This window comes from Berghia stephanieae, chromosome 12 (genome assembly GCF_034508935.2).
Source record: "Berghia stephanieae isolate SIO BIC M18660-M18661 chromosome 12, UCSD_Bste_1.3, whole genome shotgun sequence".
NCBI classification, from domain to species: domain Eukaryota; kingdom Metazoa; phylum Mollusca; class Gastropoda; order Nudibranchia; family Aeolidiidae; genus Berghia; species Berghia stephanieae.
Window position 1 is genome coordinate 11,331,173 of NC_088371.1, and position 16,246 is coordinate 11,347,418.

Consider the following 16,246-nt stretch of genomic DNA (forward strand, 5'->3'; position numbering starts at 1 on the left):
TTCCCTTCATGACAAGGGTAATATCAGGAGTATACTCCTTCTTATGGCAGGTGCCCCTGGACGTATCCTTGGCTGTAGGATTGTACACTAGTCCATCCCTGAGTGGAGTTGTCTACCTGCCTCATTGCAGTCTCGGTAGCCCCACTCATGTTGGTGGCTATTGAAGTCTCCCAGACAGATGGAAGGATGGTTAACCACTGGGACTGGTGGTGTAGTCCAAGTCGCTCTAGGTGGTTTGTAGATACAGCCCACCCACCTTCACGGAAATTCTATTCACCCTGTTGTTGTTGTATCCGTAACGCTCTCTATGACCCTTACCTTCGAAGGCTCTTTAGCGTAAATGTAAACCCCCCCTTTGAGCCTCGAAGTGTCCTCTCGCTGGACCAAATATAGTCTGGGATCTGGAATCGAGAAAATTGCGTGTCTGAGTAAAGATGGGTTTCCTTTTATAGGAGAATGTTGATGCCAGTAGCTTTGACAAAAGCTCATTTTTGGCCACACTCTGGCTCTCGATATTAAGGGACAATGAGTGTGTCAGGTCGCTGACCCCGATATCGCATTTTCCAACTAAAGATGTGTTGGGACGTTCACTGATGTTTTTTACCACGCCGACGACTCTGACGACACGATCGCAGTAGTATTTGGCTAGGCGGCCGACCGCTTCACCGTTGGGGCATGTGTATTCTGGACAAGATCATGAAGACATAGTACTGCGGGTTGGATCTCCATTAGTCACATATCAGGGCGGGCCGTTCAAGGCACCCGCTTATAGACCTGACATCCGGGATGGTCTAGTGATGGACAACCAGAATTATTCCTTTGCCCCCGATATGCTCAATCACCCCCACCATAGACAAGGTAGGTGATCCATGAGGGTGGCCTTTATGGCAAACAGCATTTCTTAGTTGATCACGCAATTAGCAATATTGGATAACATTTAGACATTGTTCCCATGGCAAATATCTTGGAGAATCACATCCCAAAAGGCAAATGCCATTTCTTTGGATGCTGAGCTTTGCAATTGAAATTTTCTGGTGACAGGAGATGAAGGGTGCTTCCAAGTCATTGAGTTATGTATTATCTCTGAGGTACTCATATGGATCTGAGTTCCATCATTGTAAATCAAATGTTCTATGAGAATTCTCTTTGATTGAAAGTCCCCAGCAAGCCTATATTGAGGAAATTTTTATATTAACATCATCGGAGCCCGTCTTGCACAAACTCTCCGATACCACATGTCAGGGACAATTTAATTTCAATAGTGCTTTTTGGACTTTCAAGTTTTAAAGCAATCTCCACAATGTTTAAACTCCTATCAAATTTTGATGATCTTGTTGACGTGAATGACATTCTGATTACTTTTTGATGTTTTGGCAGACCAAACCAAGTTTATTTTCTAGAGTTGTACGACAGTCTTTGACCCAAGAACACTACTGATAAACCCGAGACTTAGACACTGCACTTTCACCATATGTTTCTATTATTTCATGATGAATTTCAGGAGGTTTTCTTCCTTTTATAAACAAGAACTGAACGGCGAACAGCTCCAGCTTTGAAAAATTAACCAGCATTAAAAGTTAATTCATTAGTGGAGCTGAAATTTCACAACAAAGAACAAAATTAAATTTCCTATGGTTCTGTGTTTAAAGATAGGAATTAAAAATGTTGCGATTTTTTTGTTCAAAAGTTATGCCCATTTTCCAGTTTCTTTTCCGAAAAACCCAACTTGTGGATCCCAACAGCTCAGTAATTAGAGCACTGCAAAAGGACCGAGATCTATCCTGAGAGCAGTTTGAGATTTTTTTCTGCTTAACCCCACCCCCGAAGCATCCAGCAGTGATCGGGTATCTAGGTCTGTTAGATCTGTTAGAAGTACTTTGCAAAAGACTAGCATCCAATACAAATGGTAGCAAGCAATTGTTATTGTCCGCTTCATGCTATAGACACCAGGATAAACCCAGGCTTAATGGTCCTAATGGTTCTGAAGGAACTATTTTTTTTACCTCACAGAAAGCTGTGTAAGAAAAAGACTTACCATTTAATCGCACAGTGAGCAAGTTATTTTTTATATCGTCAATCTCTTGAAGGGATCCAGTTACATTGTTCAGCAACTATTATCAGATTAAAAAGAAATAATAATAAAATAAGTAATTCTTTTATAGACCCAAATGTATGTAGTAAAATTCAAACAATGTATTTTTCCCTGACCTCCCTGTCCATCAAAAATTAAATTGGTTGCTGGGTTTACATTTATCTGATGGAAAATACTTTGCACGAAACTCGTCTCTCATTTCAGAGCATTCCATTACATGCAAAAGAAGCCAGGGTTAACTCTGGCTCAGAAGGACTAGTCCAACTTTTAGTTTTTCTAGTAGTTCTAACGATAATCTTGAAGTATTCCATTTTCAAAACTAAAAATAGTAGGACATAACATTACTGTTATTTTTTTAAACCCTAAGCATGTACTTGGGATAATGAACATGCTACACAAAACATGTCTCTTAAATTAAAAATTCAGTGCCTGCAATGTTCTTAGATCATAAGAGCAAGTAAAGCAGAGTAGTTCAAGAAACCAAAAAAAGAAAAAGAAAAATATCTCTTAAACACATGCATGCACTCATTTTCAATTACCTCCCTCACAGCTATGTCATGTACCCATAAAAAATTATTACAAGTATTTTTTTTTCGACAAAGAAAATACTGACACTGATCAGGTAATGACTTTGCACCTGAGTATGGTGAGAAAACGTGAGTAAAAGGCCTTTACAAAGAGCTCAACTTTGTGTTACCCAAAGCAGGACTTGAACCCAGGACCAAAAGGTCACTAGATCACAAAGCTGAAGGGGGAAAAAAAAGGAACAAAAGGACAGATCTCAGACCATTGTCTTTCCACAGCCTCTTGGTCCAATGAGGAGAAGAGAATTACTTTCTCCTGTCAAAGCCGTCCGCTTTATTAACTCATACAATTGCCTGTCAAATAAACAAAATAAGAAATTTTGTAAATTAAAAAAAATATATATATCTATATATAGAGAAGTGCAACAAATGATCTAATTTACGTGTAGAATTACACATAAGAAATTTATAATAAACTACCAAAAAATTAAAAGTTCCAGGAAGTAGTTGTAAGATGAAAGAGATTTCCCATCTCAAGTACTTAGCAGAATTATTTTTTTCATACAAATGGTCATTGTTACTCTAGGTAGATTTGATTTCATAAACAGTATTATATTATCTGATCAATGAACAGAGCAAAATAAAGGAGTCTTCATTAGATTTAGAAAAACTACCAAAATACCATACTCATTGCCAATAACAATAGAGTACATTTTGAAAGTTAGTGAAAGGACTCACGTTTTCTCTTCATTGTATCCATTGATTGTCGGTTGAGGTTGAGACTGACTGATTCGAAGTCTAAGGATTCTTTGTACTTCGTCTAAAGGGTCTGCTAAATGATGGCAATTCTCAACATCTGTTGGAGACTGAGGTTGTTTTTTTACTGGGGAATGATTTGATGACACTTTATGTGGAGAGTGCTGTCCCTTCTTTAAGGCATGATTGTCAGATTTCCTTTTGGTTCTGGTCATTCTGAGGACTAAAGATAGGATTCAAAGTTAATCTCTTTTGAGCTTAGTAACGTCCAACATTGGGTGGCCAGATTTGTCAGTGGAAACCACTAATAAACGATCTCCAATGGAAACAGCTACATGAAAGACGATCCATCAACAAACTAAACAAAGCACAAAACGGAAAACTCAAAATTCCAACTAGCCATTTGAAACTGAACAACAACAAAACTAGAAACTCAGCATTTAATTTTGAAATCCCCCACTCAAGGACAAACCATCATCTTTACTCTTTCTTCCTCTCCACCATCTGACTTTGGAACTCCCTACCAAACACTTGTAAACAAGCCCTTTCGCCTAAACTTAAAAAATTGCTCCCTGCTTCCCTCTTACATCCCTGTTACTGAAAAGACGGTCATACAATCTGCAGCCTGAAGCTTTGGCCTTAATGGAAGAAGAAGGAAGTATGCACAGAGAAATGTTAGGAAAAAAAGCCAGCTGCTTAGTTGTGTATGATGTTGATATTTTAGTTGTTACAAATTAATGTGAAATGAGTTAGAAATTATGTTTTCTCTCTTAATTTTGTTGTTTATTTTTAAGAAAACATTTGCTTTTATCATGATTTGACTTTCATAGTTTATGATATAATGTAGCTCTATTTTTTAATTTTCATATGTTCAAGATGCCTACCCTATATGTGGATCAAAACCAGAGGAATTATCGAAAAAGACTGAAAACTGATGGCCTCTACTCAGTTGTTTAGGATACAAAAGAGAAAACTTGGCAAAGATGGTAAAGGACAATTAAAAGAATTAACAAGATTTTTCAAGCAAAATGGAAGAAAGAGAAAAGCTGAACAATCTACAACCAAATAAAAGTGAACCAAGCACGCCTAAATCCAAATCTCCTCACATTTCAGCACAAGATAAGGGAAGGCAAGAAAACGACACCCGTAATGCTAAGTGCACCCATCAACCAATGGTTTTAAAAATATTTCAATCATGGAAATGGGCTTTCAGATGAAATAACATAATTTTATTGAAAATTTCTATTTGGACAATGAGAACTCTTGGCGAACAACAAGGTTAAAATATTTCAAAACTGTGAGAGATGAAAAAAGAGAAAGGATGAAAATTCAAAAACTTTCTTGGAAACAACCCTGAAAAAGAGGCTGTCAATTGTTAGTGAATTTCATCCAGGAATCAAAATTGGCTTAGGTTTATTTTGCTCCCTTGGAATCCCAGAATGTACTGCTACGAGAAATTCCACAATCAGCATAGGAAAAATTGTAACAATCAAGGATAAAATGGTCCAAACGAATATTTCGAAGATCTTTCTCAGATCTTATAACTGGTCTTCTGGTAAAGTGCAGAGGAGATTGACTGCCAATACATTTTCTATCACCCAATTTGCTTTGGTCATGGCCTATCGACAATTCCTAAGCTTGAGGAATCAAGATTAATAACAAAACAAAAATTAAGCTTCAAAAGTAAGTACCATAGGAATGTATATAAACCTTCCCCAGTTATACATTTTTTGTATGGATAACTTAATTTCCTAATTAAAATAAAGTTCCCATTGATAACTTAATTTCCTAATTAAAATAAAGTTCCCATTTGACTTTGACAGAAAAGATTTCAACTCTACAAATCATTATTTCATTATTCAATTTTAAAAGAAAGCAAAGTTGGGATTGAGGTAATCAGATGTCACCATCTAATTACTCACCATGCCCAATGTAGCTTGACATCCATAAAAGGAAAAGTATTGATTTGATCAATCACATCTGGTATTCAGAGTTGCTTATAATGAAATAATGTGTTACTTGCTCTGGATTTTCCCCGTGTGGTGTCCGGGGTCCCTCAACTGAGAGGGTCAAGAATAGCCCAACGCCAAGCCAGCGTGTCGTAAAAGGCGACTAATGGTGTGTGATTCCCCCATCTTTGAGTCACCTGGTCCTCCAGGTTGGGGGTTGGCAAAGGGTTAACACCCCTTTCCGTTAAACTCAAACCGTTACAGAAACACAGACAGACAAACTAAATCCTTTTTTTAGCTTGGGCGACCGAAGAGTTTCTGGAATTACAGAATTTATGAAGGACAACAGACAAAGCCGAAAGGACTCTGCTGACCCGATGACGTCTTCGCCAAACAAGCAGCTTCGAATTGCGTCGTGGAACGTTCGCACCATGTATGAAGCAGGAAAAAGCTCTCAAGTTGTGACTGAGATGAGAAGATACAGGCTGCATATACTTGGAGTAAGCGAAACCCACTGGATACAATCTGGACAGAAACACATCAAGTCTGGGGAGAAGATTTTATATTCAGGCAGAGGGGACGGGATTCATACACAGGGAGTAGGAATAATTCTAAGCAAGTTTGCCCAGAAGTCACTGAGAGGATGGGAACAATGCGGAGAAAGGATCATCATGGCGTCCTTTACAACACGGAGTAAGAAGATCAGCATGAACATTGTACAGATCTATGCCCCAACAAATGATGCAACAGATGAGGACAAAGATACATTTTATGGTCTGCTACAACAAGTCATTGACAAGTTGCCAAGGAAAGACATCAACATATTGATGGGAGATGCTAATGCAAAAGTGGGACAGGATAACGTAGGCTATGAAGGTATCATGGGACGTCATGGCATGGGAGAAATGAATGATAATGGTGAGAGATTTGCAAATTTCTGTGCATTCAACAGTTTGGTGATTGGAGGATCAGTGTTCCCCCATAAGAGGATCCACAAAGCAACTTGGGTCTCACCAGATGGTGTGACAGAGAATCAGATTGATCATTTTTGTATCTCTCGTAGATTCAGAGTTCATTGGAAGATGTGACAGTACGGAGAGGGGCAGATGTTGGATCAGACCACCACCTGCTATTGGCAAAGCTTAAGCTCCGACTCAGAAAACACGGGGCCAGATCACATACAAGAAGAAAATTCGAGGTGAATGCACTTGATGGGGAAAAGAATGAGGAATTCAAACTACAATTGAGTAATAGATTCCAACCTCTTACTGAGCTCGAGGAGGACATAGATGTAGAGTCACATTGGGCAAAGATCAAGGAAGTCTACATAACAACTTGCCACGAGGTATTGGGGGTAAAGAAATCGGAACATAAAGAATGGATAAGTCCAACCACCTTGGACCTTATTGAAAAGAGGAGAACAAGGAAGGAACAAGTGAATGCAAGCCGAACAAGGGCTTCAAGACTGGATGCACAAGAGCAGTATCGAGCCATAGCTAAGGAAGTCAAAAGATCTGTGAAGAAAGACAAGGAAGCATTCATGAACAGACTTGCAGAGAAAGCAGAAGCAGCAGCGACTGGAGGACACATGAGGATCCTTTATCAAACTACCAAGACACTTGCTGGAAAATATGGGAAACCAGAGGTACCAGTCAAAGACAAAGATGGGAAAACTATTTTTGGAAAAGAGGCTCAATCTGAACGATGGAGGGAACATTTCAACTGCCTTCTGAACAGACCACCACCAGACAACCAGCCAGAAATTTTGCCTGCAAGGAATGAGCTACCAATTAGCTGTGATCCACCATCGATAGCAGAGATTGTGGGTGCCATTAACAAGATGAAAAGGGGGAAAGCTGCTGGACCAGACCAGATTCGACCGGAGGCTCTAAAAGTTGATGCGGAAAGAAATGCTGAGGCCCTGCACCCACTATTTGAGAGAATCTGGAATGACGGGATATTCCCAAAGGATTGGAAGGAAGGACATCTTATCAAGCTTCCAAAGAAAGGGGACCCAGTAATTGTAATAATTATCGAGGCATCACTCTTCTTTCTATCCCAGGAAAGGTTTTCAACCGTATTATTTTAGAGAGAATTAAGAATGCAACAGATGCTAAACTGCGGGACGAACAGGCAGGTTTTCGGAAAAAACCGTTCAACCACCGACCAGATTGCCTCTCTGCGAGTCATATTGGAACAGTCTATAGAATGGAACTTCCTCTTATTAAGAAGGACTCTCCTCTTATTGTCAACTTTCTGGATTACGAGAAGGCTTTCGACAGTATTGACAGAGCAACATTGTGGAAAATTCTGGCACATTATGGACTCCCTGAAAAGATAGTAAACCTCATTAAGGAAATGTATGAAGGATCAAGTTGCAGGGTTGTACATGAAGATCAGCTTACTGACAGCTTTGAAATTAAGACTGGTGTCAAGCAGGGATGCTTGCTCTCACCTTTTCTGTTCATCCTTGCCATTGATTGGCTAATGAAGGAAACCTCCAAAGGGAGAAGAAATGGGATACAGTGGACCCCCTGGACACAGTTGGATGATCTGGATTTTGCAGATGATCTGGCTCTTTTGTCCCACACCCAGGACCAGATGCAAGCAAAAGCCACAATTATAAACAGCCTCTCGGAATCAATTGGTCTAAGAATTCACCTGCAAAGTCAAAGGTCTTGAGGATAGGTACGCGTCAAAGGGAGCAGATCAAAGTAAAAAATCAGGAACTCGAAGATATAGACACTTTCTGCTATCTCGGAAGTATAATTGACAAGGATGGAGGCACGGAAGCAGAGGTGAAAGCACGAATAGGAAAGGCACAGGCTGCATTCACATCTTTGAACAGAGTTTGGAGAACTAAAGATATCTCCCTTCAACTAAAGCTAAGACTTTTCAACTCAAACGTGAAGTCTGTCCTACTGTATGGATGTGAAACTTGGAACGCATCACAGGCATGTATAAGGAGGGTACAGATTTTCGTAAACAGGTGCATGCGTAAGCTACTCAGAATAAAATGGATGGATAGAATAAAAAATGAAGAAGTATGGAAAAGAACACAGCAGAAACCAGTGGGAGAGGATATAGGAAGAAGACGATGGAGGTGGATTGGACACACGCTTAGAAAGAATGACTCAACTATAACAAAGAAAGTATTGGACTGGAACCCTCAGGGCAGAAGATCAAGGGGAAGGCCACGAGGAACATGGAGAAGAATTAAAGAAGCTGATATACAGAGAAGTGGTAAGACCTGGAATGAGATAAAAAAGTTGGCTCAGGATAGAGAAGGATGGAAACTGTTTGTCTGTGGCCTATACCCTGACCCAGGGTGAAAAAGGCAATGATGATGATGCTCTGGATTTTATGCAGTAACCTTTATTCTGAGTAACAGTTGTCAGTCGGTTACCGACACTTTTTGAAAGACTGGAGATAGAAATTTTTGACAATCTTTTAAATACTGCTAGTGGGTTGTAAAACATCTCGTGGTCACTATAAAAGATCTCATTTGTTACTGGAAGGTAAAATAAACTTCGGAAAGTTTGATCCATCAATATGATATTGAATAAGATGGGATTTTCTGATGTCAGTTCGTTACCAACAATATAATGTCAAATAAATTCAATTTGATAAAGATCCATCTTTATCCATTTTGATATCAGTAAGGGAGGACATGATACATGTCCATGGGAAATATTAGATGTCAGGGCATGAAATGTATGTATTTTTACTCTGATTTGTCAGTCCGTTTACCTGTCGAATTTCCCATAATTGTAGTAGTAGCAGACCTGCCAACTTGAAAATTTTAAAATTCGTAATTTTTAGGAGATAATAGTAGTAGTGGTAGTAGCAGCAGTAGTAGTAGGAGTAGTAGTAGTAGTAGTAGTATTAGTAGTAGTGGTAATAGTAGTAGTAGTAGTAGCATTAGTAGTAGTAGTAGTTGTTGTAGTGGTGGTGGTGGTGGTGGAAGTGGTAGTAGCAGTAGTAGTAGTAGTAGTAGTAGTAGTAGTAGTAGTAGTAGTAGTAGTAGTAGTAGTAGTAGTAGTAGTAGTAGTAGTAGTAGTAGTAGTAATCAGTGATAATAATAGCAATTTGTCAAAAAGGAGGAAAATTTCTCGGTCTATCGATTTAACACAAGCAAAATGTCAAATAACAGGAACATCGTTTTGCATTATATTATATTTCACTACAAGTGTAAATCCATTCATTAGACATAAATTTACTTTTTGCAAACATTTAATGAATTGTCCTTTCCACATAACATTCTAAAGACCTACAATATTATTCAAACAAAAGGCCAGAAAATGTTGTTTTGTTTTGATTTTTACTTTAAAAAGAAGGCTACAATATCTTCGTTACTGAAACCTAGTGGATATCTAGCTTATAAATACGACCAAATAACCTCTCAAATTTCAAACCATAGTCCAAAGGTAGAAAAAAAGGAGAGTAAGCCAATCACCATTGCTTTATTGTAATATATTATCTCTGTATAGCCATATGATTTAATGATGGGTTGAGAAAGAAAGACAGAAAGAGAGAGAGAGAGAGAGAGAGAGAGAGAGAGAGAGAGAGAGAGAGAGAGAGAGAGAGAGAGAGAAAGAGAGAGAAGGGGGGGGGGGGGGCTGGAGAGGGGAGACTTCTCTACCAGAGTAATTTATGACTTGACCTTATGAATTCTATACCCAAATTAAAAAATAAAAATAAAGAAAAAATGAGCAATAGAAAGAAAGGCAGAGAGAGAGAGAGAGAGAGAGAGAGAGAGAGAGAGAGAGAGAGAGAGAGAGAGAGAGAGAGAGAGAGAGAGAGAAAAAGAGAGAGAGAGGGGCACAGAGAAAAAAATCTAGACCCATTTGTTCCTCCTCTTCCCCTTCAACCATCAACCATCAACTAGCTAATCAAAGAAAACCATTGCTCTTCTGTGTCAATTGTGACATCTGGTGCATTCTGTCTGGCCCGACGTCATAAAGACTCAAAATATACATAAGACATAATAATAATAATAATAATAATAATAATAATAATAAATGGCATTTATATAGCGCTTTACCCCGTTGTCACAGGCTCTAAGCGCTTTACAGTGATATAAAACAAAACATATTACAGTGAGACAAGTGTGAAGGAAACGTGATACGAATTCAATTTAACAACAACAAAATATGAAAATAATATTGCAACATTATGACGTAAAAAGATAAAACTTTAAGCGAGATTTGAACGTTGTCAACGAATCCGAGCATCTCATGTGTGATGGGAGAGAGTTCCAAAAATTGGGGGCCGAAAATTGAAAAGACTGTTCACCTATTTTACGCAATGGCTTAGGTTTGACAAGGATTGATTGGTCATTGCTTGACCTCAAGTTTCTATTGGGGACATATATGTTTAGAAGGTCTTTAATATAGGAGGGACTGTTCGTGCTCAGGGATTTGTAGACAACAGTACAAATCTTATAGGCAACTCTTTTTTCCACAGGAAGCCAATGTAACTCAAGGAGAAGAAGAGTTGCTGACGGGTATATTTTGTTATTGCGTACAATGAGCCTGGCTGCGTTATTTTGAGCAACCTGAAGTTTGCTAATTTTGTCTTTAGCTAAATTCGCCCAAAGGGAGTTACAATAGTCCAATTTAGATAAAACCAGGGAATTAATTAAAAGTTCTGTTATATGCTTCGGTATTAAATTACGAATTTTGCTTATTTTTTTCATTTCTATGTACACAGATTGTATGGTGTTATTCACATGGCTTGTCATGGAAAGATCTTTATCAATGATGATGCCAAGGTTTTTTGCTTTATTTGAAAATTCTATTGTGCTATTTCCGAGAGTAATAGGTGATTTATTTGCCTGTTTAAGGATACTCGGCCTTCCACACATTAAAATCTCAGTTTTACTATCATTTAATAATGGTGATTTGTGGTTTTGAGGAAAATGTTTGGCATGGCAAATTCAGCGGAAAATTTCAGAGAAATTCCCAAAATCCCGGAATTCCGCGAATCTGCGGAAGATTATCATCACTGAGTAATAGGTGTAGTAGTGGTAGTGGTAGTAGTAGTATTAGTAGTAGTAGTAGTAGTAGTAGTACAAGTAGAATGTAAAGACTGAGCTCAGACTTCGTTAATTCAATGTATTTATTATCAATCATATGGTAAATTTACAATAAATATATCATACGACCAGCTCGGACGGAGTTCTTTCAGTAACTAGCACAAAACAGTCGTCTAACAATGTTCCTAAGGAACAAAGAGTACTTAAACGTTCGTGCAATCAACATTAACACTCACATGCAAAACATGCACAACACAAAATGTGTAACTCTAAAGACAACTACATTCATACTCATACATAGCAAACAACTCCAATACATTACAATACATGTTTCCGTAGTAGTAGTAGTAGTAGTAGTAGTAGTAGTAGTAGTAATAGTAGTACTTGTAGTGGTGGTAGTATCAGAGCCATCGATACTACCACAACCATCATCATCCCTACCACCATTACAACATATAATATTGTCATATAAGCTCAAGTCTTTGGTCACTTTATTTATATTTATATAGGATTAGTCATCCTACACATATCAATCTGGGCAGACGTGCTTGTCAACAAACAACATTGTGTGAGCGTTTACACGTCTCATATCAAATTAAGCCAGCTGAATATATAATAACATGTCTCAGTGTGGTCTGTGAATCAGCGGTAAAGTGGATTGTTTTTTACAATTTCAACCAATGTTAGTGTGTTTTTTGACGGAAAGGGGTACTTTGACCGCACAACTCTGGCCCGGCATTGTGTCCTTTGATAAGCTGCTTTACATACAATGTCCTACACGACTCAGATGTATAGGAGTGCCTGGCCGAGTCCTAGTAATAAAAAGGAAACCTAACAGCTAACTTTTAAGTTATGACATGAAAATTTGGCTCAAATTGCACTGATGAGGGAATACTTGAAGCATGGAGCAACTCATTCCCCGAGAGCATTCCACGACTTATGTCTCATCTTTGCTCGTGTGTGTGTCTGTGTTTAGAGTCTTTATAGGTAGTATATTATTGTTGCTTCTTTCAGGTCACAATTCCTTCCTTAATTCATCCAATTATATCTACTTGCCTTTCCATTCATCAAAAGAGCAGTTAAAGCAATAGATAAGAACTGATGAGGCTAAAAGAAAAACAAAACAAAATTCAAACGGGGGATTTTGCGTGATGCGTAGAGTAATGGATAATGTCAATGGGCCTTCCTAAAGGTGCAGTTTTTATTATTTCATCAGCACTGTTGGTAAATATCATAGGGGTAGTACACTGGCAAAACAGATTATTTTCATTTTGACCAGAATTCAGGCGTGCCTACCCTCCGTTTCAAATTTCAGGGACATTTTACGAATAAAACCTCAGTTGATGAGGATGACGATGATAATGATTATGAAGATGGTGATGATGATGATCGTGGTGTTGTTGGTGGTGGTAGTGGAGCTGATGTTAAATGTGATGACGGTGGTGGTGATGGTGATAGCTGTTGATTGGTGGAGTGAGTATTCTTTTTTTCTTTCTGATTAGATTAGGTGTGCTACAGACCAGTGATCTATCAGGTGTGTACATTTGTCAAAATTCAGTACACACACACTAAATAGTCGACACGATGTCATATGGAAGACTTACAATCTTTAACCACTGAATTTGTTAAGATTTCTTATTTAACCAGGGGTGAGAATGACTGGTCACTAAAACGGAGGAAATTTTTCAGCGCTTAGATCAAGAACCGCCCATGCAAAAACAACCTATAAATTTAAATTTCATTAAAAATTTATTGTGATGCAATCCAAAATGTGTCTCCCAGCAATTTCAGACATCACTCGGAGAAATTTCAAAAACTGAAAGTGTAATTATAACATGGTGGTTGTAGTAATGGTAGTGGTAGGGATAATGATGTGGTGGTGGTTGTAGTAGTAGTGGTAGTCACCACATACATCTCCCGTATTCACAGATTCCCTAATGCCCAAATCCCATTGTTTCAAGATGACCAGAGACGCCAACTTAAAATTTGGCTCACGTAAATTTCAGAAATAATTCCGAATAATTTCAATGCTTAAACAGGAACTTCTGCAAACAAAATATAATCTATTGAGATCTATAATCATCCTAATACCCCTTGTTTCAAATCAAGTAAAGTTCCAAAATCAATTTATGACTTATAAAATATGTGTGGTGGTAATAATGATATGATGGTGGCTGATGTAGTGGTGGCAGTAATGATAAAGTATGTGCTTGTGGTTGTTGCAGAAGTGGTGGTGGTGATATTGTTGTGTTGGAGGAGGTTGTAGTAGTGGTGGTAAGGATGGGTAGTGATTGTTGTTTTAATGGTGATAGTGTTGTGATGATGTCGTAGTGGTGGTGGCAATGATGTTGATGATGATGATGTGGTGGAGGTGGTTGTAGTAATGGTGGTGCTTCATGAAATGATGGTGTGGCGATGGTGGTGGTTGTAGTAGTATTGGCAGTGATGATGATGATGATGATGATGATGATGATGATGATGATAGTGGTGGTGATAAGGTGTGTACTTGAAGGTGAAAAGAGAGAATGATGGATGATGTGAAAAGGATATGATCAACTTTATAGATGTAGGTTTGTCTGACAAAACGAACGATAGTGTGTGTTTGTGTGTGTTTTGTTTGTTTGTTTTTAAGGGTTTACGGCGCTTGCAACACATTTAGGTTATATCAGCGCCAGTAAAAAGGAAGAAAATGGGATAGTAACAAGTTCTAGAATTACAATTAAAGCACCCAAGAAAAAGTAAGACATAGGGGAACGAAACAAAAAGGGATCAGATGTAGCTTCCAAGAGCATACCAGCATACCACCAATGTACTTAGTTTGAGATCACCTATAAGTCTCATCCGGACACAAGTACAAAATCCAACAAAGAGGAATACACTCAAATACTTACATTATACATTCAAAATAACAAATATAATAATACATAACAGAGAGATGATTTACAAGGAAAAAAATATAATCTCCCAAAACAATAACTGTGTATTTGACTGTTTCCCTCCCAGTTAGGACTCTGGCCAGGGCCAGGACAAAACCAAGTAATCTCATTCCAAGACAAAGACAGAAAGCATGTTGGAAAACAGATATAAGGGGATAAAAGACATAGTATGTACCCCCTTGCCCACTATGGGAGGTCAGGAACCCCACCCAGGTGTGTGTGTGTGTGTGTGTGTGTGTGTGTGAGTGAGAGAGAGACAGAAAGAGTGAGAGAGAGAGAAGGAGAGAGAGAGAGAGAGAGAGAGAGAGAGAGAGAGAGACTGCTCAAAGTGAATATAGAGATAGGTACAGAGAGATTAAAGTGAAAAACTAAACGAGGTTAAAGTACTGAGTGAACTTTATTGTTAGGTGTGTATGTGTTTATTTGTTAATCGTAAATATTAACGTATGTTTCATGTGGCAATTGACAGGAAATTAACATTTTAATTGAATCTGTGTGTGTGTGTGCGTTTGTTGTGTGTGTGTGTGTGTGTGTATCATGTTGAGTACATGAAGAAGAAAGTGAAACTTATTGAGGCTGAAGAACTGGGTGCACTTTACTAATTGTGTGTGTGTGTGTGTGTGTGTGTTAGTGAGATGAAGAGAGAGTGAAGAACAGATGAGAGAGAGAAAGAGACAGAGAGAGAGGAAAGAGACAAGAGAGAGAGAGGAGAGAGAGAGAAGAGAGAGAGAGAAGAGAAGAGAGAGAGAGAGAGAGAGAGAGAGAGAGAGAGAGAGAGAGAGAGAGAAAGAGAGAGAGAGAGAGAGAGAGTTTTGAGCTATTTGTTCGAACGGTTTTTACGGCGCTTTCTTCACTTTTACTTGTAGGTCATTTCAGCGCCACTTAAAATATATATGGGGCTGTAAAAAAAATATAGATAGTGACTGGTTCAAATAGGGCTCACAAACGGACTCCAAGATCAAACTATCAATGTAGTTAGTTTGAGGTCACCTTAAAGTCTCACCAAGACACAAGCACAGAATCCTTGTGAGAGAAATACAAAATTTAGAACAACAAATCTAACGTCACACGAAAGAGAGATGATATACGAGGACAAAGATATCATCTCCCAAAAACGACTATACATTTAATTGTTTCCCTCCCTACCAATGAATACGGCCAGGAAAAGGATCAAGCCAAGACAAAGGCAGAAAGCAACTCTGATCCATGCAAGTCAAAAGATCCCAAAAATAATAATAGTAATAGTATGATAATAAGAGATAATAATAAATAAATAAAATAATATATATGTTTATGATAATAGTAATAATAATAAACAAATATATAACAAATTATTACTATATTATTATTATTTTTTATTTTATTATTATTATTATAATTGTTATTATTATTATTATTATTATTATTATTATTATTATTATTATTATTGTTAACACTATTCCCTGCTCTGAGGGAAATCTCTCTTTTTCTTTTTTTTTTTATATTTTGACCTAAACCTTAGAGTTTTTTGTTTGCTAAACCTTTATGTAAATGTTCCGTTTCTGAGCATGAATTTCTTAAATTGTTTTTATTTTTAAAACAATTATTGTTTTTATTATTAAAACAATTATTGTTTTTTTTCGGAGAAATAAAAAATTCAACTGATTAAAAAAAACTCTTGCTCGGAACTCGGAACAAAAGTGAAAGCAATGAAAATCAATTGGGAAGAAAGAAAGAAAAAGTAAAAAAAAATAAATGTGTGTGTGTGTGTGGGGGGGGGGGGGGGGGCGTGGGGGGGGGGGGGGGGGCGGTTGCGACTGGGTCAAATCTGTGCAGCTAAAAGGAGTAAAATGAAAGGTGGCCTAACCCACTGAGCTGCCTATACACACCACTATCGGAATATTTTAAATTCATATATGAGCTAAACATATTTCCACCATTTTTGCTTCCTTGTTTTGGGAGTTATTTTCATC

The 16,246-nt window shown here is 37.9% G+C and overlaps 1 protein-coding gene across 3 annotated transcripts in view; it reads right to left on the reverse strand.

Moving 5' to 3' along the window:
• LOC144958325 (origin recognition complex subunit 4-like) overlaps positions 1–16,246 on the reverse strand; it is a 38,330-nt gene that overhangs the window by 20,772 nt on the left and 1,312 nt on the right. For all 3 annotated transcript variants that reach the window (XM_078890233.1, XM_078890230.1, XM_078890232.1), the window contains exons 2-4: positions 3,355–3,595; positions 2,880–2,970; positions 2,036–2,111 (exon numbers count right to left, since the gene is read on the reverse strand). In XM_078890233.1, the coding sequence (XP_078746359.1) occupies positions 2,036–2,111; positions 2,880–2,970; positions 3,355–3,587 (400 nt within the window). In that variant the 5' untranslated portion in view covers positions 3,588–3,595. The remainder of the gene's footprint in view (positions 1–2,035; positions 2,112–2,879; positions 2,971–3,354; positions 3,596–16,246) is intronic.